Below are 27,394 nucleotides of genomic sequence, written 5' to 3' on the forward strand. Positions count from 1 at the left end.
CTACTCTATATTTGTAGTTTTTATTTTTTAACATTTTAATATTTGCAAGAAATTTTATAATTATTTAACTGACTTAGGAAGCAAAATACAATGTATTTGATTTTAGAAGATTGCATGTTATGTCTTACACTTTTCAACGGAAAGCAGCTTATATCCGATAACATTTTGGCAACACTGGTTAGGGGTGTAAAACTTTTTCCGGTTGGAAAAAACAGAAAACTGAAACATTGAGTTCTGTGCGCAATTCACAATTTGGCAACGTGTTGAATTTGTGTGGAGAATGTATTCTGGAAATTTCCCTCTTTTTGGCATTCCATATAGAAAACATGTGCCACATTCAAGTTTTCATATCTCAAATGTCAATTGTATTTTAATAACATACAAATACACGCATAAGTCACACACATGCACACATGCAAATCAGTCACGCATTGAATTGTCAAACACGAAGTTGAAATTTTTCACAGATGTTCCAAATTAGAATTTTATTTTTTATGTATTACTATGAAATGGAAACTTTTTTGAAGGTTTTAAAACTTTAAGTAGTATAAGCTTATGCTAAAAACAATTTTTTAAAAATAGGGAAGCTGTATTTAAAATATTTTCGCTTGTTTCGATATAAAGTTTTAGCAACACTCATCCAGTCATAAAAAGTGTCAGATTAAACTGAGTTATACACATTCAACATAGCACGGGTTGAAAATTATTCGCTCGAAGCTGTCAAATGGAAATATTAGAGGAAGGTTACAAAGAGAGCAATTACCAGGACTTAGAACGCCTCTAAAATATTTTTTCAATGTAACATATTTTTATCATTTTCTACACATTTCCTTTGGAGCCTGGATCCCCATTTTTTGTGCGACGGAGGACAGCCCCAAACAATTTGGTGTAATTTAATTAAATGGGCACAGGAGCAGGCCAAAAAGCAGCGGGACAGGCAGGACCTCTCAAGTCGGTCTAGACTCCGGATCCTGGACTGAGGACTGTGGACTATGGACTATGGACTCATTCCTGATGGCTTGAACATTGGACTACAGGGGCCTATGTATCTAGATGAAATGCCACGTTTATGGCGGGGGAATTTCATGAATTCATTTCTAACCCATAGAGATGTTATCAATAAATATCCTATTTTTGTATACGACAATTGTATTTAATGAAGATTAATTTATAATTTAAATTAACTACGTACTGCACAAGTAACCGTTAAGATGTTTTCAGCAGTCTAGTAAGTTGTTCAGAATACGATACGCGCATAAACCCCTTGGAGGTCGAGCAGCCCAGGCAATTCACAGTGCATTGTTCGCCGGCTGATGGAGAATAAAGGGGAGAATTGGGAGGATGCTCCGAATGACAAAAGCTAATGCCTAGCAACCTTTCAACAAAGGCAACATCGGCAGCAACAGCAACAGCCACTATTAGTAGGCAGTCAGGCTCGAACGAAAATAATAAAAAGCTATGACGATGCTGACGACAATGACGATGCCGTTGATAGGCGACCGCAGGTGCTGCAGGTGGGGAATAAGTGAAAGAGAAAGCCATAGAGGACACCTGCTGATTAAGATCACAAATTGAAAATCATGCCCAGGCCGAGTCTGGACCTGCACTCTGGCATTTTAGCATTTCAGCATTTCCCCCTGGCCACACGGCAGGCGGGGAAATGGACTAGAAGTTTCTGACATTTTCATTAGTTGCTCGAAGGCAATTTCCATCAATTGCACAATTGCGGTAAGGCAGGGAGTTAAGCGAATGGCCGAAGAATACGAGTAAAAAAAATTAAGATTTAATAGTCATTTTCCTATTGAGGAAAATAGTAGGTAAATATATAAAATTATGTTTTGCAGTTCCAATAAAAAGTTAAAAACATTCCTTAAAAATGTTGAAATGGTTTTCGGTAAAAAGATAACCTTTGGCCTTCTTAACAGTTTTAAAGATTTTCGAGTCCCATGATATTTCATTGTAAAATGTTGAAAGCAACAATCGATAAGTGTTTTTAATATGTTGGAAAACACCAGGGTGTTCAAAAGAACCAGGACGTGTGTTTTTCCTTTCGCCACCATCCGTCAATCCTCGGGCTTTGTGAAGTCAGACAAAGACAGAAATTGGCAACAGCTGTCAGCCAAACAAACAGGCAGTTTGTCGAGGAAGGGGAGAGGTTTGTCCAGGCGTTAATGAAATTGAAATCAGTCGAAGGACCAGAAGTCAACGGCAGAGTGACCACAGCAACCAGCTTCTGCCCCCAATCACCGACTCTAATGCCCTCAAAATTCGTTGGAAATTTGCAGTTTACTTCAAAGCCGCAAATTGAGTTTCCTCGAAAAACAAATTGAGTTTTTAACTAAGAAATATTTTCGTTAAATGTTCTTCGGCAAAGTTTCTGTCACTCGGCAAAGGCGGAAACTGGAGAGGACCCTGGCTTTTCACATATGTCAGCAAGTTTGTGTGGCTGGCAAACTTTGCAGCTGACAACTTTCCTAATTGTCTGATTGAATTGATGATTTAATAACTAAAATTTAATTTCAGCGAACGGAAGGGAAGCGCAACGAAACGATGACAAGTTGCCAGGAAAGTTTTCGGGCTTTGGTTTTCATTTACTGCGGATTTGTGTTGAGTTGTGCGATTCCGGCAGGACTTTTTCGAGGAGGCGCCTTCAGCTGTCGGAAATCGCAAAACAAAAGTAAAAATCAATTGGGGCTCCCCCTTCCGCCTCCTTGCCCTTTGCAGGCCATTAAGCCTGGGAAAACCCGAACCGGTAACAAAAATAAAGGGCGACAACATCGATGTGGACAATGCCACAATGCGATTGCGGTCAGGGCTCAGCTGTGGCCCTGTCTTTCTCCGCTTTCCCCGCTTTCACCGCTTTCCCGCTCCACCAGCGGGTTTTCCGCCTTTTCCGACTTTCCTCTTTGGCCGTCCACAGGGCCGCAATCGTGTCCGGCTTGCAGTGGAAACTAAAACACAAAAGCTCCGGCCGGCTCAGGTCCTGCACTTAACAGGCAAAAACCGAGCCGAAAATCCCAAAGAAAAACAGTAACAAGTGAAAGGGATAAGCCAGGGAGGGAGTCGAACAGGTGCTACCCTGTTAATTGCATTACACTCCAAAAATAAGTTCGGAAATTGTTTGGGGAATGCAACCTTTATTATACCCTTAGAAAGGGTAGCTATTGGGATGAAACTTTTCCAACAGTCTTATTTCTATTGCAGGTAGGATCGGACAACTAAATCCTATAGCTGCCATAGGAATGAACAAAAAACAATTTTTTTTTAAATTTAAAACATTATAACTTTGGAGTTTTTTGACATATTGAAATCGGTCGACTTTATTATCTAACTGCCATAGGAAAGATGGGATAATTAATGGCAAAATAATACAAAGACTTTTATATTTGTTTTCGGTAAGCACATACGGTAGTAAATTGAAATGGTACATTATCGTAAGATTTATATAATTGGTTTTTAGATTTCTAAGAAATCGAAAGCTCTGTACATACCGCGAGAACAGCATGTAAGGGTATAGAAAATTCGGCTTGTCGAATCTAGCTTCCTTTCTTGTTTTATATAAATCCTTCAGCTTAAAAATAATCATTAAATATTAAAATTTACAATATGATAACAGGTTTTATTAAATTGGTATAATATAATTGTTTAAACTGATTATTTAAACTCTTGTTCCTTAATATTAATCAAATCGAGTTCAAGAAACAGTGGACTCTATTGTAGTTTTGACTAAGTCCAATATAAGCAATAGAATCTGTTAAGTGAACCAAATTAACAATGAGCCGAAGAAGACATTAGTAAAATGATATTTAGACTGCTGGAATATATTTCCGACTCTCGTCCTGTCCAACTCACCCTAGGACCTATAAAAAATCATTGATGGCCATGCAACTACAGGACAAGTTCCTTGTGGCCAGGTCGAGGTGGGTTTTTGGCTGGCCCTGCCAGCTCGCCTCAGTGCAGAAATCTCAAAAGAAATCAGATTGTGGCCAGAAACTTCAAAACGAAGTTTAGGCAGCTAATTAATTAAGTTCCTGCACTTGGGAGTTCCGACGTGCGACGAGCCACAGAAATAAATCCACCCGCAGACCGAGTTCGATTTTAAAGTGCAATTTCAGTGGGGAAATTGGGGGAAATTGCTTTAACCCCGACGCGTCGGCGGCTGATTAACACGGCATAGCCAATGTTAACAAATTGCATTATTCGAGGAACAATCGAGACATTCCGCACAGCCCCCACTGCCGGCACTTTTTTCTGAGTGTTTTAAACGATACGGAAAGTCGCCGTGCAGACAGGGTAAATATGTGCACAGTGGGTGGAATAAGTGCTCGGCCAGCGATGCCGCTATCGACAACATGCAAACATATATGTGCACATGCATGTGTTTATATGGACGCATGTGTGACTCCGCACGCTTCAGGTGTTAATGATATAATTTTATTTCGTGTACAAGTAAATTTCATTACCCTTGATAATGGGCCCATATAAAGAGAGTGTCCTCAAGCGATGCAGGGTAAGGGGTCAGTGAGTGTCGCGTAATGATAGCGCCGATGTCGAGAGCCCCGGGATTATACAGATTGTTCGTTTGCCCTGACAAAACTGACACCGAACTGCATTTAAATTCGCAGAAATTAATTTGTCTCACACCAATAGACAATCATTTCAAAATGTGAAAGGAATGGTGTGAAATTCCCTCAGTTTTTTCTGATTTGAGTTTAGCTTTAAACCTAAAAAAATTAATTAAAGAAACATGGCTTATTAAGAGTCCTGCAAATAATTAAAAAAATTATTCTTTTGCACACAACAATCCAGCCAATTATTTAATTCCAAATTAATAACAATCAATTACGCCAAGAATTTTGATTCAATATATATAGGTATATATGTAGCTTCGGACTGTTTGTGATGCAGAAAAAATCAAAATTAGTGGGGATAATTACGAATATCCTGCGCATTTATCAAAATAGCTGTATTTATTTATTTAATTTGGCTGCGAATTTATGCCCTGCAATTGCAGATGCCAGAGATGCTTTTCTTGATTCGCATTCATTCGCTTATTGAAATATTATAGACAAAGGACAAAGGGTATGCAAAATATGTTGTTCGGCCCGTGGACAGAGGCGTAGAGGGGCTGCCGGGGGGTTCATAGGGCCCCGTATCAACAACAACTCCGAAATCGGGCTGATAAATATTAATGCTGTGCAAAGTGCGCACTGAGCCCTTGTGGGCAAAGGACTTTGGTGTCCTGTCCTCCGTCCCCAGTCCCCAGTCCCCAGTCCCCGGCCTCCATTCTCGGCATCGACTGGCAGAATCCTGGCGGCATTAATATTCATTTCCATGGCTACAATAACAGAGGGCGCGGCCACAGGAGGCGCCTGCCATAAAGACAACAACAACAGTGGCAGGACACGGCAGCCCGCTCCTCCTTCTGGGGAATGCCAGTGTGTGTCAAAGGAATTGTTGAGGCAGGACCCAATTCACAGGAGTCGGAGTCGTGGTCGTCGTCGAGCTCGTGGTGGGGACATCCAGGAAGAGACACATTGTGAATGTTCGGCGCCTGCTCTTTGACATTCATTTAATTGACTCCTCTTTCGGTTTTGCATTTCAAATGAGGCGAGAATTCAATTTTTGTTTTTGAAATTAATTAAATTTCTGCAGCCAGCTCTCTTGCCCAGCCGCAACACAACAAATTTAAATATAAATTTAATAAGGCCGCCAAGCAGTGCCCCTCCTCCAAGCAACTGATTCCCAACTGCCGCTGGCATTTTCATCATTTTATTTTATTGTTATTATCGCTTTGGCAAGGCTCCCACAAAAATACAAAAGCCGAGAGAGTAAATTGTGACTATAGAGCAGGGAGAATTTTAAATACCCTTTATAACAACATAGTTTATAACATTTGTTTTCCATTAAATTTAGGCGATAATACTTCCTATTATCCATATTTATTATATTTTTAAATACCCTTTATAACAACATAGTTTATAACATTTGTTTTCCATTAAATTTAGGCGTTAATAGTTCCTATTATCCATATTTACTATATTTAAATTTTACGTATTTCAAATGTGAGGCATTCTCTTAAAACCCGACCACCTAGATCTGAATGTAGATGCCTTATTTTTTCTAATTTGTATGTGTTAGTGTACGTTAAACCACACACAAAATGTGCTATTTAAGGGTTATGGCATGTATGGTTGCCACCATCTAATTAGCAAAAGTTTAGAGGCCGAACACCTTGGAGAAACTTTAACTTTCATTTTTAAGAACAATTTAAAGAACAGCAAATTAAGAAATTTGTAAAATTAATGTTTTTTTATACATACCTTTAATAAAACGGTTTTTAATATTTAACAAATTTTGCCGCATCGATTCTTAAAAAAAAAATGCAATTATTTCATTACCTAACAAAAGTGTGAAAGGAATTTTGGAACAGCCAAATTTGTAAGAGTTACACATACAAGTCCAGATCGGAAACGAAGTTATAACCTCAGAAAATCCATTAAAAAATGTATAACTGGATCAAGTTGCCAGATCGACCTACTTTATTTTCAGTTTTACTCGTCAAATATCATTAATTTTAAAACAAAAATTAAATTTTTTATTTTTTATTAATTTAACTTTTGGAAATTAAAGTTTTATGTTAATTATCTTTATTTTATTATCTCAAAAAACGTTTTTATTTTACATATTTATCATTTTTGTATTGAAAGACATCGAACTTAACGCAACAAGACCTTTTATTTCTTCGGTAGATGCATGTCACGCAGATTCTAGAGCATAACGATAAATCCTGCCTAGAGCCGACATTTTTTAATATTTTCTAAAAGTGTAAATGGAATTATGTTTGGATTACACAGTGCCCCATGCAAAACTTAACAGTAGTGTGGACTTCAAAACCTGAAAGTACTTAACGCAGCAAGTCAAAGCCCACTTGTCATTTCTAAAGATAAGGCATTTCGAATTTCAGAAACAGGTTCTCAATTTTATTTGAGTCAAAAACCTGGAGATCGACAATATATGAATAGTTAGTTTTAGATCAATGAAAATGAAACGGTCAACTCAAAAATGCAATGGAAATATAGGAGTTGGTATTTAAATACATTATATAAAATATGGTATATTTTCGAAACGATGTTTCGCATTTTTAATCTTTACGTCTATAATATAATGTATTAACAAAGCGCCATACTGTAAGTCTGATGCCTAAAAATTCATTTTAGTATACAAAAAAAGGCTGATTTTCATAGGATGTTTTAAATTTTGTTCCGAATAACGCCGTTAGCGTGAGGACAGATCTGTTCGGAAAAAGGACAATACGGCAGCACTGGTTCCTTTGTTCACGGTACAAAAACATATAAAAGTTATTTATTTTTAAAGAAAATTTGAATTTGTTGTGTGCTGCAGTCAATGTTGCTGTTATTTTCGGCTTAGAAGGTATTAATTTTTAAATCCTGTTTAAAAAACTTTATTCTCGATACAGGTCCTTAGTAATTCGAGCCACACTTTCTGTTGGCAAGAGTATGCAAAGGCAAAAAGCCAAGAAGAATGCTCGCCTTCGGCCCGCGTCCTTCACACTTTGTCAATGAGAGTTGGGTGTGAAAAATGAAATTATAAGCAGAACGACGGGCCGGGGCAGCAACTCCTTTGCCAGGACGACTCCTGGCATCGCCGTCGTCATCGGCATCATGACAGTTGAGAATACATCTTAGGCGCATTTTAATTTCATGCTTTGCTTGGCTCGTTGTCTCCCCGGCTTTCCCTTTTCCCCGATTTTCCCCGATTTTCCTCGATTTCCCAGCTTCCCCAGCTGCGGATCCTGCCTCTCTTTTTGATTGTTGCTGCGTAATGACATTTAATGTCCATAGACCATAATTGACAGGGTGGGGGAGGAGAACGGGGGGACTGGCAGCGGATCTTCATGCGCGACTGCACAGCAGTTAAATTCCGGCCGAATGTCTTCCCTTTGTATATCCATCTCTATATGTTTTGTAGGCCGACATTTGGCAGCCGCTTTTGGCCATTTGTTCTGCCATTGAAAGGGCCAAAATGATGGGCGGGAAGGGATGGGCGGGATGGGCAGGATGGCCATAATTTGTGGCCCAGAGTGCAGTTGAAAGCTTTCACGGTTCGAATTTAATTGTGCGACAACGTTATGAGCACGAAGGTGAAACTGGATGATTCTAACGAAATAATGAAAGATTTCCCCAGTCCCAGGGGGCCATTATATCAAAGGCCGAATGGCGAGTGATTCCAGATGGCATGCCCTTAATGGTTCCATTGTGGGATAATAATAAGTGTAATGAAACGGCTTCTACAATTATTTCAAGAAGACAAATAACGATTAATGCAGAGAATAATAAAATATAACTGCGTACTAAGAAAATAATAGAGATAATTTTGTTTGACTTATAAATCTATAAATATTTTCGTATGTCTTTCGTAACTTGAATTTTAATATTTATGGCATTGTAAATGATGATTAGTTAATGTACTGCATTACAAAATATTTTCATACCATTTAAATTTTCTGCGTATTATATTAAAATATTTAAATTAGTTAAAAGCAGAATTAGTAAGCTTAAATTCAGAATGCGAAATGAATTCAATCATGCTTTTAGAAAAAAAAATCCAGTGAATAAATATAAATCCCTGCTTTTGCACTCAGCATGGTGGTTTTCATTTAATTATAACTGCGGGTAATTTAGCATTCCATAATTGCGTATTAATTTAATATATTTCAATGGATATCTATTTTATTTAGCCCACATACTGCGTTTTGTGCAAAAGCTGTCCAACAGTTTTGAAATGCAGCTGGCAAAAGGCTTTTATGCACTTGACTTGGCTTGACTGACTGGCGGACTGACAGCCCGGGCAAAAGTTCATTAAATTAATTAATGGAAAGTTCTCGAAAATGCATTTTCCGTGAGTATCATGTGGCCGATGGTATAAGCCATATTCGAAGCTCCTCTCTGAGTGCAGTCAAAGGCAGTGGCAGGCCAAATCTTAAGGCTTAGCCACCGCCCTCGCCCCTCGTCCTCCACTCGCCGCCACTTGAGCCAGCTCACTTTAAGTTACCTCCAGGGGCTCCCACTCCTGCCAAATCCAATCCAAACCGACTTGCCACCAACATGCGTATCCTTCGCGCTGCAGTCGAACAATGAGCCACCGCAGGGCTGCACCACATCCCCATCCGCATCCCGACCACTTCCATCTCCACCCACTCCTAATCCAACTCCCTTTCAGCAACAACAATAGGGGCTCCTTCAACAGCTGCCAGGCAAGCTCAGGCACTCCTCCAACCGAATCCCAACGTCCAATCTCCCACCATCGAAACCCAACTGAACAGAAACTCCGAACTGAGCCGCGTGATGCATTTGATCTGAAACCAGCAAAATGGCAGAGTGCGCGGGGTGCAGGGCTATCCTGGTTATCCTCGGGGCCAAGGAGCTCGTTTCAGGACTGCGAAGTACTTGAACTCCCGAAGTTCGGCTCGCTTCACTGGTTCGCCCTGTTTAACTTGCTTTTTTGCTTCATTTGTGGTCTTACCAAGCCATTTCCTAAGACGGTCGACCAGAAATATAGTTTTATTTGTATACATATTGTACACATTTTATGGCAATTCATTAGCAAGTATATTTCAAAAATATCTCGTCGAACTAAAAAGTAGGTCTCGGATTTGTTGGTAATTAAATCCACATTTTTTGTTGTCTTTACTGTTAAAAAAAAGTTACTTTCTAGCAATTTTCTGAAAAACAATTAAAATATATTTTTGAAAAATTGTTAATCTTTGTTTGGACAAACTTTTTGAATCATAACCATTCTTTTAGAAGCCCAAGGAAAAAAGATTTATGGTTAATGAATGAATTAACAAATTTATTGTATAATTCAAACGGAATTTAAAAGACAAAAAAATCGTGTATTTTAATATGTTTTAAATCTTTATAAATAAATTTTTAAGTCCTAAGAATATTAAAACATAAAATAAAATATGTGTTTTATTTTAAGTGTAGTTTTAATTTTATGCAAGAATTTTGTACGTTACTTTATAAAACGGGCTAGGTAATCCAATTCAGAAGATAACATTTTCCAAAAACCCCATTTTTGAACTTGGCCTAGGTTTTGAATCCTCACCATCCCTGATGCAGCCGAGGAAATTAATTACGAGCCACGCGCTGGGGCACACAATGCATTCTCAATTGCAGGAGTAGTACTATAGTTTCTCGCACCTGTCAGAGCCCTCTTTTCTTGCGGTTGTTGTTTTCCAGGCAAATATTAATTTTCGCACCCGTGGCTTTCGCCGTGTTTGGCATTGTTCCTGGCCTGACAGCCAGCCGATGCCACAATGCGCAATTGTTGATGGCTGTGACAAGAGCCCTAAAGCAAAAACAACCCAAAGAAGCAACCCCTTCGAGATGGAGCCCGAATTTCGTAATCAAATCAGGCTGCATTTAAATGCACGTTGAGCTCATTTAAATCTACTCGAGGCGTTCGCATTCACAGCCCATGCACAGGCCCTTACTCGTTCCCATTCCCATTCCCATGACCTATCACCTCAGTTCACCTCCTCCAAAGCGAAAGCATTATTCTGGCATTGTTCCATTTGAACTTGAAACGGATGGAGAGGGAATGAAATCGGAGATAGTTTTGTGTCTTTCAAAATGTGTGCATAAATGGAGGTGGACTAGGAGTAATATAATATTATTTCTGTATTTTTTGTGACCGCAGTACAATTAGAAAGTAATACAAAGGGTTAAAACATTACAAAATACAATCCTAAGAATATAATTTTTTAATTTTTAAAGGTCACAGACATGGAGAAGACATGGTGGGGTCAGGATATTACATGGTTAAGTTGTTAAAGAATTCCTTTACGTCAGTTAAAGATCGTGAGTCACGCTACCATCGCCAGCTGGCGTTATTTTCTGTTGATTTTCCGGACGTGCGGTAACCACCAATAGGAGCTCAACAGCTACATCCTGCGTCCTGCGTCCTGAGGTCCTTAGTCCTCAGTCCAAACCGGACTCGGCATAATCTCGCACGTAATTTGTATGTATGCGACAGAAATGTCCGTTGCACCTGTCGCCCATTCCCCACACCTCCCCCCTGATCCTGCCCCCTCCCATTTTCCATTTTCCGGGTCTGTCTGCCCCAAGCAAAACTATTGTCTGGCCAAGTTGTTGACAGGCACGTTGACGTCATTGTTTCGTAATTTGTATCCTTAGCTGGCGCATTAGAGCTTACTTTATGTGCCCTGTAACCCTCGGAGAAGTTGCCAAGAATTGAGAGATTTTGGCCCCAATTTTTGTTTCTTTTGTTTGCGTCTGTTTTACGACTGGCTGCGTTTAAGCAGCGATAATTGATTAAGATGCCCTCCACACACTGCGTATGAGTTATATTTGCTGCAGGTACCTGACTATTCCTTTGATGAGGGGATCATTCACATGTTAATGCTTGAATTAAAAATGTGCCACATCATATTTAATAGATTTCCCTGACAAATGGCAAAATGCCTGAATTTGTCCGCCATTTACATACATGCTCAAAGTTGCTCAAAAGCTAAGCGGCTTATGCCAGCCAGGGAGCATAAAAAGCGGGCTCAGTCAGGCAGACAGTCTGGCCGAGGGCTAAGTGCCGGGGAAACAGGACCAGGACATAGGAGCCTGGATCCCGAGCCCCGAACCCCAGCCCTGGACCACTTTCATCACATTCGTATCGATGGGAGACGCTAAAAAAATGCATCTCGTGTTCATTTGTGGCGGAAATAACTTTTTGAAGCTGTGGAGCCGCATTTTACCTGGCTGCCAACTCTTTTGCCCTTGCTCGGCTTACACTGAAAAAAAGAGCATTTGGCCGGCGAAAAAAGTGAGTGCTCTGAGTGGCAGAGAAGTAAAGTCCATTACTATTAAAAAAGTTTTTTTAGAGCGACCATGGAAACTTTGTTTGTGGGGCCTAAGCACAAAGATGACATCAAAGTTGGGCGAGCTTAATGTAATGGCAAGTGCGGGGGGCTGGGGCTCAAGTGGGGGGAGGGGGTCTGAAAGTTGCCTCACATGTTTAGCCGCTGTCGAAAGTTAACTCCGGCCCGCTTCCTTGGACGGCCTTTGGCAACTTTGTTGCACAATCGAGTACAAAATTCACTCGACTGGATTAAAAGATTACCGGGGAGATTATGAATCCTGTGGGCGGGGAAAAAAGCCGAGGTGGAAAAGCCGAACCCTTCAGTTTTAGAGGACGGGTAGCGGCAAGTTTTCCTTTGAAAGGAAAATCTCCAATATTGCCGGAAAATCCCCACCCTTGTGCCACTTGCAGATACCCAATTCAATTTCAATTTTACCCTTAACCCTCGCCTTCCGAAAACTCCGCGAATTTCCGACCCTAATTTAACGCGTTGACAATTTTTAATTTTTATTTAAAAACTTTTACCTGGCCAACCCTCAATTCAAATCAAATTTTTTCAGCTTCTCACCTCGCCAAAGTCTGGCCGAAAAAAGTTGTTTTGCTCATTAGAAATTCCAAAAGGTTTTCCCTCTTCCAGCCACCGCAACAAACAGCAAACTTTGTGCATTAATTTCATTGCTCGGACAGAGGCTCACGCTGGGAAAACCTCGGATGACAAACCCTCCAAAGAGTTTTCCGAGGAAAAAAGTTTTCGATTAAGTTGTGCGCCTTACATTTTTTGCCAAATTTCTTTGTAAGCTGTCAGAGATTTTCAGCTTGTAAAATGTGTGTCCAGCTCTTTTTTGCCGACCAAATGAAGTGCGCAGATTGTTTACTTAGGTCACAAGGCATAAAAGGATTACCAGGGGACAGTTGACGGTTGAAGGGTTGCGTTGCTAATGCTATAAAAAGTGTCTGCAGATAAAACTGCCTACCTTTCAAAGATGACTGAACAAAATAAATTAAATAGTAGGCTTGGTTAAAATAGCTAACAAATTATTTTAAAAATTATTTGATGATTTTGTTCATTTTATTTATCTTTTAGTTTTAGTTACAATTATGTTTACATTATGGTCCAAAATCTTATTCTCATCCCAAAGTGTGGCATATTCTGGTGTGCAACAGATATATCAAAATTAATTAAGATTTATGCTTTTAGAAACTGTCTTAAAATTTCCTCTTAAATTAAATTAATTAAATTTACTCTTACGACACAAAAGTCCATTACAATTTTGAGCAACAAATTTATTCTCCATTTTCGTATCATATTATTTAATAAATCCTATTCAAGAAAGGGCAATCACATACTCCTTGAAGCGAATGCTGAGAACCTAAGCTCATTTTTTATAAGAATGTTATTCCTTAAGTACTACAAGTACACATTAAAAATGTGTATTCGAAAGCATACCGCCCTAATCTAGATTATCGTAGGTAGGTAATTCATATGTAGGAATTATGTTGGTATATTTATATTTTGTACATTACATGAAGTGCTGTTTGACACATATTTATATGTGTATGGTTTAATCATTATTTATATTTATTTATATTATATTTGTACCTAAATTACACTTTGTGTTTGATCATGTGTTAAGTATATTAATTTCTTACCTAAAACTTAAATCCAAACTTGTGGTATTCCTTTGAGATTGCAGCTAAGGTCATATTGAGTGGCCTTGCATGACTGAGTGACCTGTGTCCTGGGCCTCTATTTTCGATTGAACCCCTGCGTAATCTCCCCTCCTGGTCCTGCTGTCATTTCATGGCCATTGACATGGCCGACTCCCATCCTTGACCCCCGACTCTGACCACTTGCGAGGGCTCTTGGCCAGAAGCGCTTGTGACAGCCACTCGAATGGGAAGAGCGGGAAAAAACGCACTGTACAGTCGGCTTAGGAACCACTCCTTTGGCCCCAATCCTCCACTCCACCGACAGCTCTCCGAGGACTCGTCCATCCCCGGGATTAGCCAGGCAAAGTAAATTTCAAAGCCGGCATAAGTTGAGTTTTGTCACGCGCCATCCGAAAAAATTCCCAAAACAGAATGGAATCGAATCGAATGGCAAGCGAAAGCAATGAAATGGAAACCGTGTGTGCGAAAGGCGTATTATGTTTTCAATAAAGGTATATGTGGCTGGCACTACAACCACTTTCTCCGGTCCTCCTGCCCCTCCTGTCATGCAAATCTCCTGCCTGGAAATTTTAACACTTGAGCGACTCTGATCCGTCGTCCCAAGAAAAGCTCCTGGAGCAAACATGAAATATGCCACAATTTTTTGCTGCCGGCCACAGGAATGTTTGTTAATGCCCCCGCCCTAACCCTCGCCCACCCAACTTTCACCGAAATAGAGAAAGAAACTGCCGGGCCCCAAGGCAAATAAATAACGCAACCCGCTTTCGCAACATTTCAGCAAATAATCGCATAAAGCATTTCGGACTGCCCAGCTGCTGGATCGCATATAATGTGTGGTCGTAAGGGGTATTTCTGGATATGCGGGCGGGATGGAGGACTCCGCCATTGTTTGCTAAGCGATTTGGTTTCGGGTCGCTTTTGTTGCCGGCATTAACTGCGGTTTCCCGCCCAAAGTGGCGAAGGACTCAGCACTCCTTTGAAGTGAACGGACACAGGCTTATGTTTTGTAGAGAAAAAAAGCATAGCTTCAGTCCATAGAATTGATGTACAATTTTTAAACTAATGAATTAAGCAAGGGCTGTTGGCCAGGAACTGCGAATACAAGAATATTAATTTTAGGCAAGTATCCAAAATACAGAGTACCCACCAGTCAAATTAAAAACAGGAGAGGACGCTATAGACAACGGTCTTAACTATCAGATACCCGTTACTGAGTTAAGGGTTATTATTAGAGTTATTATTAGCTTATAACTTTTTAATGGATGGTCCAATTTTAACAAGCACGTATATGGATATTTATAATCAAAACAAAACCCCATTTACAGTTTTACAAAATCTTCTATAATATAGGCGCAACTCAGGTTTTTTGAGTCATGGAAATTTGCCGCACTGCGCAAGATCCTCTAGAATCTTCATGCGTTATTCCCAGCTTTCATAGTTTATACGGACGGACGGATAGACGGACATGGGTAGTTCAACTCGGATAGTGATCGTGATCAAGAAAATACATACTGTATCGGGTCGGAAACCCTTCCTTCTACCTGTTAAATACTTTACGACGGGTATACACATTTTCGTACAGGGGACACTATTTCTTCAAATGTACTAAGACTTTGAAAAGGCTATCTCATACTCTTGTACAAAATGAAAATGTTTCTAGTTTCTTGTAATAAACTTTGTTTGCGTTTTCTGCAGCCTCCATTTAGTTTATAATCGATTAGACAAACTGAGCGCACAGGAGCTTTTCCCGGCTGGCCTCAAGGGGCTTTCCCCGCCCCAACTCATTTTCACTCCTGTAAGTGTGGAGGAACTCAACACGTAAAAGTCCAATTAATTCCGCTTAGCTAAATAAATCGTTTCAACGCAAAACACAAACTGATCATAAAACTTAATAACCAAAGGCACTCGAAGACAAATACTGGCACGCACACATGAGCTCTGGGATAATTGGCCATGTATGCGTTGTGTAAACAGTTTTTTGGGCTATTTGCTTATCGGCTGAATTGCAAGTTGGTGCGGAAAACTTTTTGTGCTGATTAATAAGAAAGTCTTTGCAGGGAACGGGGGTTATGAGGCTTGTAGCCAGAGAAATTGAGACATTAGCCAGCTGGGCACGCGATTCCGATTCCGATTCGCATCTTTGGGCACATCGCAAACGCATAAATCCAATTGAAAGTGCTTAGCTTTGATTTTCGCTCTCGAGCCCACTGCCGGACCCACTCCCCTGTGCATACATAGTATATATCTGATATGGACTGGACTGGCTTACCCCCAGCTAGCCGAGGGATATATGGTATGGGAGCTCGGATCGGTGCGTACGTGTTAGTTTTTATGCACGGCTTTTTCAACACTTGGACACTTGAGTGTCGAGCGCTACGTGCCGCAATTCCCATCGACAGAGTTATCAGGACATGTCCATATATTGATAAATGCTCAAAGTGAAACATACACTGGAAGAAATAAAGGTTTAAGATGACTTATGGTACTTGAAATAATTCCAAGCCCCAATAAATTAGGCAGTCAGTGATTATCTTTGAAAAAATGTAATTTAACACATAAACAACTTTGACGTTTCCAAAAATTAAATAAATCTAAATCAAATAAATTTAAACACTTTTAATATTTTCTATTGAAATTTGTTATAAAAACTTAGTTGGGTTTCTGGTAACTAAGTGTTTACATAAAGTTTTAACCATTGATTTTTAAAGTATCACAACTAATTCGCATGTTCTTTAAAACTCGAATACTTGCTTTATCATTTATAATATACTATCGTATTAGAAAAAGTAAAAGTTGCATTTCTTAAAAATATATTTAGTTTTATTGAACTTTAATTATTTAGTTCATGAAATAACTAGTTCGGAGTTTTGCAAAGGCTTAATCATTTTAGGATGTTATCATCGTTTTTCCTAATCTGTAAAAATAAATAGCTTGCTGCTTTTTCGCAAATATTCTCGCACTGTAAGACTCTAACTAACCCATGCCCAAAACCCCCTCCCCCTTCGAATAGAACAAATATTTAGCCGTATGCCTGCCGGCGGTGGAAATTAAGTCACGTCGCGGCAATCGCGCACAGCAGTTGAAAGTTTTTCCAAGCCGCCGACAGAGAGAGCGAGCGGGATGGGCGATAGTCGGAGTGAGCGGGACGGGAAGCTTTGAGTTCGGAGCTTGAATGAGGGTTATTTGGCTGCGCGGAAAATGGTTTTGGCAATCTTGAAAGCGAAGCGAATATTGAAATGCCATTTCCAATGCAAATGCAGAATGGCAAAATTAATGATGTTCATTTCCTGCAGCCAGGAAAGAGCCCCTCCCCACCGCCCTCCCCACCCCTGCAAACCCCTTCAACCGACGGCTTACAGGAGAATTATGATTGTGAAACAATAGACTTTTCGCCATGGTCTGGAGGCCGAATCGTTGGCTGCAGGCGGTGTGCAACAAGATTTTCGCATTAAGCTGAAACATTGAAACGCCCTCGCCCAACTCCCGCAACCAGACCCCCTTTGCCGCCGCCCATGGAAGGCCATTACCATTTTCGGTTAGCTGCAGTTTTGCGTTGCAGCTGACGGCGTCGTTTTTGTTTCTTTTGTTCCCCTATGCTTGGCAATTTTGTATGCACTTTTTACCACCACCCGGGAAAACGCAACCACCCAAAGCCACCCACCCAGCACCACCCCCTCAGTCCCCTCATCCCCCTCATCCAGTCACCAGTTCTTTCCGCTGTTGTTTACATTGTCACAGTTGCCGCTTTTCTTCGCATTCGAAGTTTGGTCTGCTCTGAGCCGAGTTGCTGGCCGGGCTTAATGTTTTTGCATTTTATTCGCATCCCCCATCTGCCCCACCCCCACCCTGTATTTGCCTTTTCAATTCCCCAGCAGTAAAAGACATTCGTCGCATTTGCTTAATTGCCTGAGAAGGAACCTTTGGAAGGCCCTAAATGGAGTTCTTATCAGGCGAAGCGATTGCAACATTGTTAAAGGAGTTTCGCATGTTTTTCTAACAATTAGATAAGGTATTTATTATGAAACTAAAGTTAATATGAACCAAAAGCAAATCTATCTAACATTGAAACAGATGGTACCCTTTATAAATTTAGAACAGGAAGGAATTATTCTTTGTAAAGTTGCAAGAAACCATAGCCACATACCTGGTTCTATGCTTTTCGAATCTTTACTAAAAATGTTAAAACTGAGTCAGTAAATAAGGTCATAAGTCTGTTGCGAGTTATCGCAACTCATAAAATAACAATTATGCTGTGACCTCGATAACTTACTCTGTTGCAACCTTGCCTATCCCATTTAATACTTTACTGTCTGTCAGCTGAACATAACTCATTATAATTGGTAGCACCAATGAGCTTTATAAAGCCTCCGATCCGCAGTTGAGCCAAGCAGTTGTCTAAAAGAAGCCATGGAAATCGTAGTCCTAGCAGCGATTCTTCTCATGTCTCAGGGGATCCAAAGCCAGGAGAACGTCTCCTGGGATCAACTAAGAAAGCTTAACGATGTCGTCACGGATCGTTTAAAGGAAAGTCTTCAGAAAGCCAGGCTTGCAGAGTGTTCTTCGACTCTCATGATGCTTCAGCAAGCAGTTGAGCTACCGATATCCCAACTGGCCAATAAAATTGAGTCACTTAATATCTTTAATCGATCTCGGCGTGATGAAGATTTCGTCGGCTCGACTGGCTCTCCAGCGAGTCTAAATGGAACTCTATCCAAGGAAGAACCTGGCCTTCGACAGGGAAACCCAGCAGGCAAGGACAAGAACTTCGAAAAGAGAGTCTTGAATCTGCTCCGGAAGCTTGGTATCTACGATAACTTTACTACGCGCGTTTTTAATGCGATTTTTAGCGATGAAAAGCAGTTGAAAAAACTCAAAAAGAAGCTCGACGAACTGGGAAAGCAGGAAAAATCCGCGGACCAAGACGACTTATGGAGTTTTGTTCACGAACTTTTTTGAACCGGAACTTTATTGAACTTATAATATTTCAGATATAAATAAATTTAAGGGTTTTGATGTATTGTGCACATTTTAAAAAATACAAATTAATTACTTGTGAATGTGGCTAAGGGTCGCCTTAAAATTTAAATTGGTTCAAAAGCAACACAATTACAATTATTATTTATGTCTTATGCCATCCATACAGTTAAATTTAAGGGCTAACAGAGGGTTTATAATAGAGTTGTTGCAGCAAAAAACCTCGCTTAAGATAAAAGCTACGCAACTAATCATTCTCGAATATAGTCATCGTAGTCAACATAGCCATAGCCAGATTCCTGATGCTTACCTCCTTTGTCCTTGGATTTATTATTCTAAAAAATATAAATTACAGTAACCCTTAACTGTATACGAGCTACTTACAATAATGTCGTCGACTTTTTTCTTGAGATGGGCATGCAGGACTGTAAAAACCTTATTAATTTTTTTGAACACCACCACGACGATATTTTGACCCTTTTCCCAAATCTTATGCCGCAGCTGAGCCATCCACAACTCGTAGGTAGGATGATGGCCCACTGAGTTTACCATCTCGTTTAGCCTTGATATGGGGTGGCTGAGGGCATCAATGCCAAGGTCAGCCCACATTTTAATGTGTGATTTCCATTTCACAGATGCAATTTTGTCGTACAACTTCTTCCGAAAGGCTTCGATTATTGCATCATCGGGAATTTCCCTGTCCCTCACTGTGATGGCCATTCTATTGTCTCGGTCAGTGTGAGGTTTTCGCAATACGCCCATGACGATTGCTATTAAAAACAGAATCACTTTTTTTTACCGAAAAACAACTTTGTGAACTCACTGTAACCAAACAAGGTCACAAGCATCAAGGCAAACAACTTCATCTTGCTTGAAGGACTTTTAAATGCAATTGATTTCTGGTGTCGGTCTATTATCTATATAACTAATTAAAGTATACCTTATTAATTTGACAAGGTATATTCACGGAATAATCTTGTTAGTGACACATAGCAGAGTGGAACTTTACAAAGTGACGAAGTTTCAGTCAGAATAAAATACGTAATACATATCACACTATTTCGTATGTCCATCGCTTGCAAAAAAGTATTTTTCCTGAAGGTGTAATCTCAGTCTGCTCTGAAATTATGCAATTAAATAGTGAACCATTTTGGACGCAAACTTTGCCTGAGCTTCGTCGCTCAAACTCCCACCTCTTTTTCCACTATATTTTTTTCCAGAAAACTCACTCAACACTCACTTAGCAGCATGAATAAAATTAAACTCACGGCGCAAGTTTTATTTTTGGCAGCAACAAAAAAACTGGCAAAAAATAGAAGAAACGAAAAAAGGCGAAACACACGAAACTTATAGCAAGTTTGGAATATTTCAAATACTGAATGAATTTTGCACATATTTCAAACCTGATTCTTTTTTCCCTGCTCCCTGCTGCACGTTGGAAAAGTTTGCGTGGCGAGGCAAGTTTTCCCCGTTTAGTTGTTGTTGGTGTTGATGTTTCACTTCTCAATTCTACTTTTAATTTCTGGCAAAGAGCAGCGGCTGCAAGGAAAAGAACGAAGTATAAAATACTTTGATGGCGAAGTTGCTTATGGCGCTACTTTTTAAGAGAGCGGCCGAGGGGAGTGTGTGTCAAAATTAATTAATTTCATGATTTATGCACGAAAACTTCCCAGGGCAGAAAACACTGCACTGCGGGTTAGGTGGTGCTAATGCTGCCCCATTGACCGCTGGCACTCTACCAACAAAAAAGACCCACACCCAATAAAAAACTTAAAACTAAACCGAAATAGAGCAGCTCCTTGCTAAAACTAAACAGGTCACGTCGCCGACCACCGAAATGTTCCCCCAGCCAGCGAACCTCTCCAAAACTTTGCCACCTCCTTCGGTCAAAAGTTCGAGTCCCCAAAAAACTGGACTAGCCAGCAGTTGTTACCAGCACTTTGAGAAAAAATGATTACCAGAGATAAATGTTTTTACTATCATTTAAAGTTCTTTATTGATTAGATAACAAGTAAAATATATTTATATATATATTTTTTAATTTTCTTGCATTTGATAATAAGAAATGTTTTTAAATAAAACAATACCCCTATTAACTGTTGAGTTGACTCAATTCTGGCCCTCATAAATAGGTCATAAGTAATTTCTCCAAGTGTGCAGCTTATGCTCTTGCACTTCTGGCTTCTATTGTAGGTGTGAACATTTATTTCAACACCATTCCTCTGATTAGAGCTCCTTCGGCCGCCTCACTCCCTCTTCTATCTTGATTGGCAAAGTTGAGTTTTGGGTTTTCATTTCCATTTGGCTTTCCCCGCTACCCCTCTGCCTTGCTGTGGAAATCCTTTCGGCTGCTTATCGTTTTTGCATTCATTTGTTTTCAATTGTAATTAATCTTGGCCAGAAAAGTTTCCTCTGACATTTTGTGGCTCCCAGGGCGCTCCTTGACTTCGGCCCTAGTTTGCCTGGCTTTTGTATTGTCCTGACAAACTTGTCCGTGTTGTTCTTGCTTTTTTGGGCTGGGTGGCGATGGCAACAACGTGTTACTGTCACAATTAAAATAAACTTTCTTCACTAATTGAAAAGTGTCAAGTATAATTTCTTTAAAGCGTCCCAAAAAATTAAGTTTTCGTTGGGGAATGGCTTCCCTTTTTATCTTAGTAATTTGAGATATGGGACAAACTTACTAATGATAATTGTTAATTGTTTTTTTGGTCGGATTGCTTGATAAAATTATGTTACAAATAATATAGAACGAGCAGCTTTAAAGAGTAACATGGCAAGATACCATTTACAATTTAAATTATTTAGAAAATATGTTTATATTAACTATGCCTTTGCAAATAACTTAAAAGTTAGCCTTTAGTCACCAAAATCCAGCAAACCACAAGATTTAAATATATTTTTCCACAAGGACATGCAATAGAAAGTTCAATATTTTATAGACCCACCTCCAGGCTGCTCAATCAAGCATTATAAAATACATTAGTTCTGGATTTTACGCAATCTTTGCTCGCGGCACATGAGCGATTTTCATAATCCTTGGATTAGAAGTAGGGCAGGGGAGTTTAAAAGTATTTTGCATTGCATTAATTGAAATTTTTGCCACATCAAAGGGCATGAAAAAGCCGCAAAAACAGGGAAGCCCGAACCACCCGTCCCAAAGCCAAAGATACTTTCCCGCAAAGCTGCAACCGCACGAGAACTAATTACACTAAAGTGTCAAGCAGGAGAGAGTGAGCCGAACTGCAGGAAAAGTGTGCAAAGTAAAGCAAAGTTTGCTGTCGAAGGCAGCCAGCCATAAGTAATGCCGAACTTTGATATAATAATTTATAAGAATATTTGCAAATTCCAATAGCGGCAGGCAAATACTTTCGCCCGAGATGCCCGAAAGTATGCAATGGCAAATGCACTCGCAGCTGCTCGACACTGGGCGGCCAAAGTATGCAGCCATGGCGATAACACAGATCCACTGGGGGTGGGCTCAAGGAGGAATATGAAACTTTACCCGGCGAGCAAACTTAATCCGAGGCCCCAGAGCCCAAAGTCAGACAAACAAACAAATGCCGTGGGCCGGGAGTCGAAGTTGGGGGAGCTCTGGATCCCGAATCTTAAGCTGCCATTCATCAGTTCAGCTTCGACTGGCCAAGTATTTAAGCCATTTGCTCTAATGAATGCGGTCGCGCATTTTTAAACGCCCGCAGAACTATCCAAGGGGTAAATGGTGGTCGTATTGGTGGTGGCTCACAAAGTTTGCCAAAGGAAAGTTTCCACTTATTCGAAACACGTGCAAAATTATGCTTGCTGTTTTCGGATTTGCGTACCCTGTATAGCGTTTTGGCTGAGTCTCTTAGAAAATATTTTCTTCAAATATAATTTTAAATTATTTAAGAAGGGATTTCGGAACAGTGGAGGAAGTAACAAGCTGCATTAACAATTTGGCTTAAATAAATTGTATAGACCTCGACAATATGTAGTTAAAAGTCAAAACAATATCTCAATATATCAATATACCTTATATATATTTGTAAGGTATAAACGAGGTATTTTCGTTGTCGTAACTTTTCCGTATTCCTTGGATGCATAAGTTTTTGGTTTCCCCGCTGATAATTATTTGACCAGAAATGCAGAGAAGGGCCAAAAGCTTGCAGAAAACTTAAGTGTCTTGAAGATGGCCAACTGCTATTTTCCCTTTCCCTGTTCTCCACAATTTTCAGACTCTTATATTCTCCGGGCTCTACTTCCATAATTTCAACTGAATGTTAAAACGCAATAACAAGCGGATTATGGAACTTGCAACCATTGACATTTAAAGCCAAGTGAATGCCTTGAATAATTCGCTATTTTCATTTAATTTTAGCCTTTTTCGGACCCCTAACAATGCCACTGGCTGCGCGATAAAATAAGATCTTTTGTTCTGATTTATGGGAACGGGAAGAAAGAATGAACTTGACAATGTTGTGAGATGAATGATCGATGAATGACATGAGGGAAATCTACCAGGGATGTATGGGAAACTTTTCACGTGGGAGGAAAATCACACGATAACATATTAACAAGTGTTGTTATTCACTATCAGGGCCGGATTTAAAGGGAACTTCTCGGTTTGGAGGGGACACTTGTTGATGTAGTTAATGAATTGAATGAATAAAAATGAATGAAGTTTTGCATGGAAATAATATAATTTAGGGGAAGAAATATCCATATCATCCTGCCAAAAATAATGCATTTTTTAAGCTTTGCTTAAAACTACAAATTTATAAATTTCTTGCTAGCTTTTTAAGTAATGTATTAAAAAATATCTACGACACATTGAATTATAATATTTAAATAATATTTTTCTCAGCTTCTTCGTAAACGCCCACATAATTCACTTTGGCACTTGACACAGTTTTAAAAACGTAAAAAAAGCGAAGTAAAATTTTTAAGATTTTTATGTAAGCTACAACAATTTCTTTGATATACAAGTATTGGCAGCGATCATCTGTGGTCGTTTAATTTATAGAGTGCAACCCAAATGGGTCATATCCACACCCATTAATCCCCCGAGCAATATTCAAATTGTTCGAGCAGCGCAGCCAAATTAGATTGCCACCCACTTGAGTGTCTACTTATAGAGCCTGTCAAACTAACGGCCAAACTAATCCGCCTGACAACATGTCACGGGAAAATAAAAATAATAGAGGAAAATCACCTATATGGCGGGGAAACACCGATCTGGCATTGTTGGACCATCGGCAGAAATTAGGAAGAGTCGTAAATAAAAGACAAACAGATGCTTCATTCCATGGTTGCGCTTGGTTCTGCTCGGACAGCTCGTAAAAGCTGCAAATCGATCGGAGATTGCTGGGGCTGCGATCCGAAGAGATGCGACTTTTCACTCTGTTTTTCCGATGACGCCCACGACTTTCTCCTCTCTCTCTGTCCGGTGGACTTTTGCTGACAGTTTTCCGCGGAATCTTGAGAAATTAAACAGAGCAGCAAGTGCAGCGAGAGAGGAGCGACAAATTAATTTGTGTTTTGATTTAAATTATGGTCAACAGGACCGGTCCCCGAACGCCGCCGACTGCCCCCGGCAAACTCAATTAAATTCTAAATAAATACAACATGCATAATTTTTATTTCGCGAAATATTATTTATACCTTTAATTTATATTCCGGAATAAATAACGACGGGTCCGCTGGGCGGCTCCATGGACTGTCAAGTCGATCGGCGTGGATCGCCCGGCAGTGCCATCTTGAACGTTCCGCCAGCCCCACGCGAGAAAATCGCGCGCATCGTCGTCGCCGGTTCGTCGCCGCCCACTCGCATTTTCACTTTTACACGCCCGAAAAGAAAAACACACGGCTATAAAGTGCAATATATATAAAATAATATTTTTGTGGCCCAGTGCAGTTTTTTGGAAATCATGTCACTTGCAGTGCCAGCTCAAAAGTGCACGAAATTCTAGCCATAAAGTGTAAAGAAGTGATCTCAAAAGTTCATAACATAATAAAAATAATGTAGTTCTAGCCTTAAATATTTTATTGCATTAAAAATAAAACAGGGAAAAAAGAATTATAAAATTAAAAAATGAAAATACAAGGTTTCAAGGTAAAATAAAATTCTTATCTATAAATGCTGTTCATAAATAATACAAAAGTATAGAAAGAATGTGAAACTGCGTATTAAAAATTAAATTACTTCTTGTTAGTAAATAAAAAATAGCTAAAACAACCCAAAGGTGTATTTAAAAAAATAACAAAGTGATTTTAAAATACCCTAAACAATTATTTTAGTTAAAGTATTGAAAGAATCAAATTTCAAATAAAATCTCACATAAAAAAGTCATCCAACGAAGTACATCCTGCGCCAAAATCAATAACACCAAAGAAAAATCGAAAAAAATAAATTTAAATTGTATTAAAGCTCAAAACTAAAACTGTTAAAGTGCGTTTCAAATGTCATACAAACCAGTGAGTTCTTAGAGTGTTGCTAATTTGCCTCGCTTATTGGTTGTTCATTGTATCTGCAGCGTGTTTCGTGTGCGTATCTGTATCTTCATCTGTGAATTGTGCTTCTGCGAGTGCGTTCTTTCTGCGGCATCCAAGAGAGATTTGACCTCGCACTTCACCCATCAAGTGAATTCATTTGTCGTTCAACTCACGCGATCAACGGTCTCCTCCGCGTCATCGGTCGTGTGTCTCCTGGCATCTTGGATCTTCGCAAACACAATCACCCGGCCAATTTGTCACACAAAAGAAATCGTTCTAGTCTACGGAAGTTCCCCCACATGACTAGAGCCAATTGAAGTAAGTAGTTTACTACAGGGAAAGCTTGTAGAAATTCCAGCTGATCGTTTGGGAATAGGTCTTTGGGATACTTTGTCGGTCGCATTCAATATTTATTATCCCCCGAATGCCCAACATGTGGGCCACATTGCAACAAAAATAGCCGGCATTGAAATGAGTTCGGCAAAAACACACAAAAAATCGGAAAATAGATCGCGGAAAATAGAAGAAACACAGAAAGCAAAGAGAGCTTTCCAAAAATAAGCGATAGAAAATTATTAATTGGTTTTTGGACAAACTCTCGGGCTGTGTTGTGTTCGACAGCTCCGTTCCATTAATATCGCTATATATAGGCCAGTGGTCCATAAATCTTGCGCATCAAGTGCAAATAAAATGAAATGGACTTAAATTATGGTTCACAATTCGCTTGTTTATAGTTCGATGGCGGTGACAATTTTTATTTGTTTAGAGGTGGGCTTGGCTGAATTTTTGTCGATCCCAAAATCAGCTGATGTCCATCACGGTATCCAATTAGCAGACCCAAACACACTCACACAATCCACCAGCAGCTGACCCCAAAAACTAAAGCAATTTGTCAGGGTTTCGGGATTGGTTTGGGTTTGGTTGGGAGTACCCATTTGCCGGATTCGTATACGGTTTTGTCATTACGGTCAATAATTACCGCAAGCATGTCAACCGAAATTATTGCCCAGATAGATTTTCCAACCCCGTTTGCCACACTCCGGTTTAAGTGTCCGGCCATGTGTTGCAGTCAAACCGCAAGGACTCTCCTCCAGGACCTGCCTTTCCCCAGGGCTGCCCGCTCTGCCGGAAATAATTACTCAGCTTGCTTTTCTTTCGAGTGGGCGACGGCCATGTTGGGGGGGGGGTGGATTTCCCCACATTTAATTTATATTATTTGTGCTTCCTTTTGTCTGCCCTGGCCGACGTCCCTGGCCTCCACCTGCGTTCACCTGGCTTTATTAGTAGTCCACTGTCTGTCGGTCGGCCGGTCGGTTGGCCCGTCGGTCTGCCGACCCCCCCACAGCCTGCCCAGGACTACGACCATGTCCTGGCTTCTGCCGTTGTCGTTACTCAACCACTAAACTGTGTTTTGGCTTTTGTTGCATTTTCAACCGCATTCCTGTGGTTTCTTCAACTTCGATTTTCCAGTTGAGTTTCTAATAATATTATTGGAATTGAAGGGTTCTCGCAGCGAATACTTGGGGTGAATGCTGGCTGCCGGAGGAAGGTGTTGCGTTTAATATTTCGACTCAATGTTTTTCTGTTACCGAAACGCTCCGGTGTAAATTATTAAATAACATTTTCCGCTTAACCAGCACTCTGGCCCGCAGACAGACCAAAGTCTGTCCGTCGAATCGTGGCTATAACCATTGGTCAAATTCGATTCAATATTGATCGCTATTCGGGGCAACCGAAACAGAAGGGGCGGCCATTGAGGGCACAAAAAATCGAATTGCAAGAAGAAAAAGGGTTACTAGTTGCCATACATGGACACTCCGAGAAAATAAATAATAATAATGTAAGAGTTACATTTACAAATCCTTATTGATTTATACAGCTTGGCTTTATATACGACCTTTTTTGTTATAGAGAAATTTTAGAGTACAAATAAGGGATTTTGTTTTTTGTCAAAAAGAAAACCATATTGTGGGATATTTTACTGTGTTATATTTGCACACAAATCTTTAATGGGATTTTTCCGAATTATTCTTAGTGCCTAAAAATAAATCTTTTCATTTAAACCTATCAACCCTTTTGAGGATCATTATATCTATTGATTAGTTTTCTTGTTTATTCTCTCTGTGTAAACGGGGGGCAACGAATGGGGCAGAAGTAACTATCCATATACAGAAACACAAGCATATATCTTGGATTTCAATGGCTGACTTTTTATGGCGGCCATTTACTTGCACCCACTGTACCTGTGGGTGGCTAGAAGCAGACGTGACCCACTGTGTCTGTCGCAACCCGTGAGTTGTGGGTAGATTTGGAGGTGCCGTGGGGGTAGAGGGGCACCTGGCATCGGAGGAAGTGCGGAGTAATTGCTCGAGATAAGAAT

General features: G+C 40.0%; 3 protein-coding genes across 3 annotated transcripts; 1 reads left to right on the forward strand and 2 right to left on the reverse strand.

Moving 5' to 3' along the window:
- Positions 1–17,975: 17,975 nt before the first annotated feature.
- Positions 17,976–18,616, forward strand: LOC108019964 (uncharacterized). The gene has a single exon (XM_017088082.4). The coding sequence runs from the start codon at positions 17,977–17,979 to the stop codon at positions 18,523–18,525; it is 549 nt and encodes a 182-aa protein (XP_016943571.3). The 5' UTR covers position 17,976; the 3' UTR covers positions 18,526–18,616.
- A 146-nt stretch (positions 18,617–18,762) lies between these two features.
- On the reverse strand, positions 18,763–19,444 carry LOC108014129 (uncharacterized). Its single transcript, XM_017080159.4, has 3 exons — positions 19,367–19,444; positions 18,928–19,313; positions 18,763–18,878 (listed from the first exon to the last, which is right to left on the reverse strand). Exons 1-3 carry the CDS (start codon positions 19,407–19,409, stop codon positions 18,795–18,797), a joined length of 513 nt encoding a protein of 170 aa, XP_016935648.3. The 5' UTR covers positions 19,410–19,444; the 3' UTR covers positions 18,763–18,794.
- A 4,708-nt stretch (positions 19,445–24,152) lies between these two features.
- LOC108014137 (uncharacterized) lies at positions 24,153–24,352 on the reverse strand. Its single transcript, XM_065862843.2, has one exon. The coding sequence runs from the start codon at positions 24,350–24,352 to the stop codon at positions 24,242–24,244; it is 111 nt and encodes a 36-aa protein (XP_065718915.1). The 3' UTR covers positions 24,153–24,241.
- Positions 24,353–27,394: the final 3,042 nt, after the last annotated feature.

Source organism: Drosophila suzukii, chromosome 2L (genome assembly GCF_043229965.1).
Source record: "Drosophila suzukii chromosome 2L, CBGP_Dsuzu_IsoJpt1.0, whole genome shotgun sequence".
In the NCBI taxonomy this organism is placed as follows: domain Eukaryota; kingdom Metazoa; phylum Arthropoda; class Insecta; order Diptera; family Drosophilidae; genus Drosophila; species Drosophila suzukii.

Bases quoted from the DNA above. Each gene is read 5' to 3' on its own strand.
- LOC108019964 (XM_017088082.4), top strand. From the start codon at position 17,977: ATGGAAATCGTAGTCCTAGCAGCGATTCTTCTCATGTCTCAGGGGATC.
- LOC108014129 (XM_017080159.4), bottom strand. From the start codon at position 19,409: ATGAAGTTGTTTGCCTTGATGCTTGTGACCTTGTTTGGTTACA. The intron at 19,314-19,366 runs GTGAGTTCACAA...TGTTTTTAATAG, and splicing joins TGTGACCTTGTTTGGTTACA to CAATCGTCATGGGCGTATTG. The intron at 18,879-18,927 runs GTAAGTAGCTCG...TATATTTTTTAG, and splicing joins AAAAAGTCGACGACATTATT to AATAATAAATCCAAGGACAA.
- LOC108014137 (XM_065862843.2), bottom strand. From the start codon at position 24,352: ATGCGAGTGGGCGGCGACGAACCGGCGACGACGATGCGCGCGATTTTC.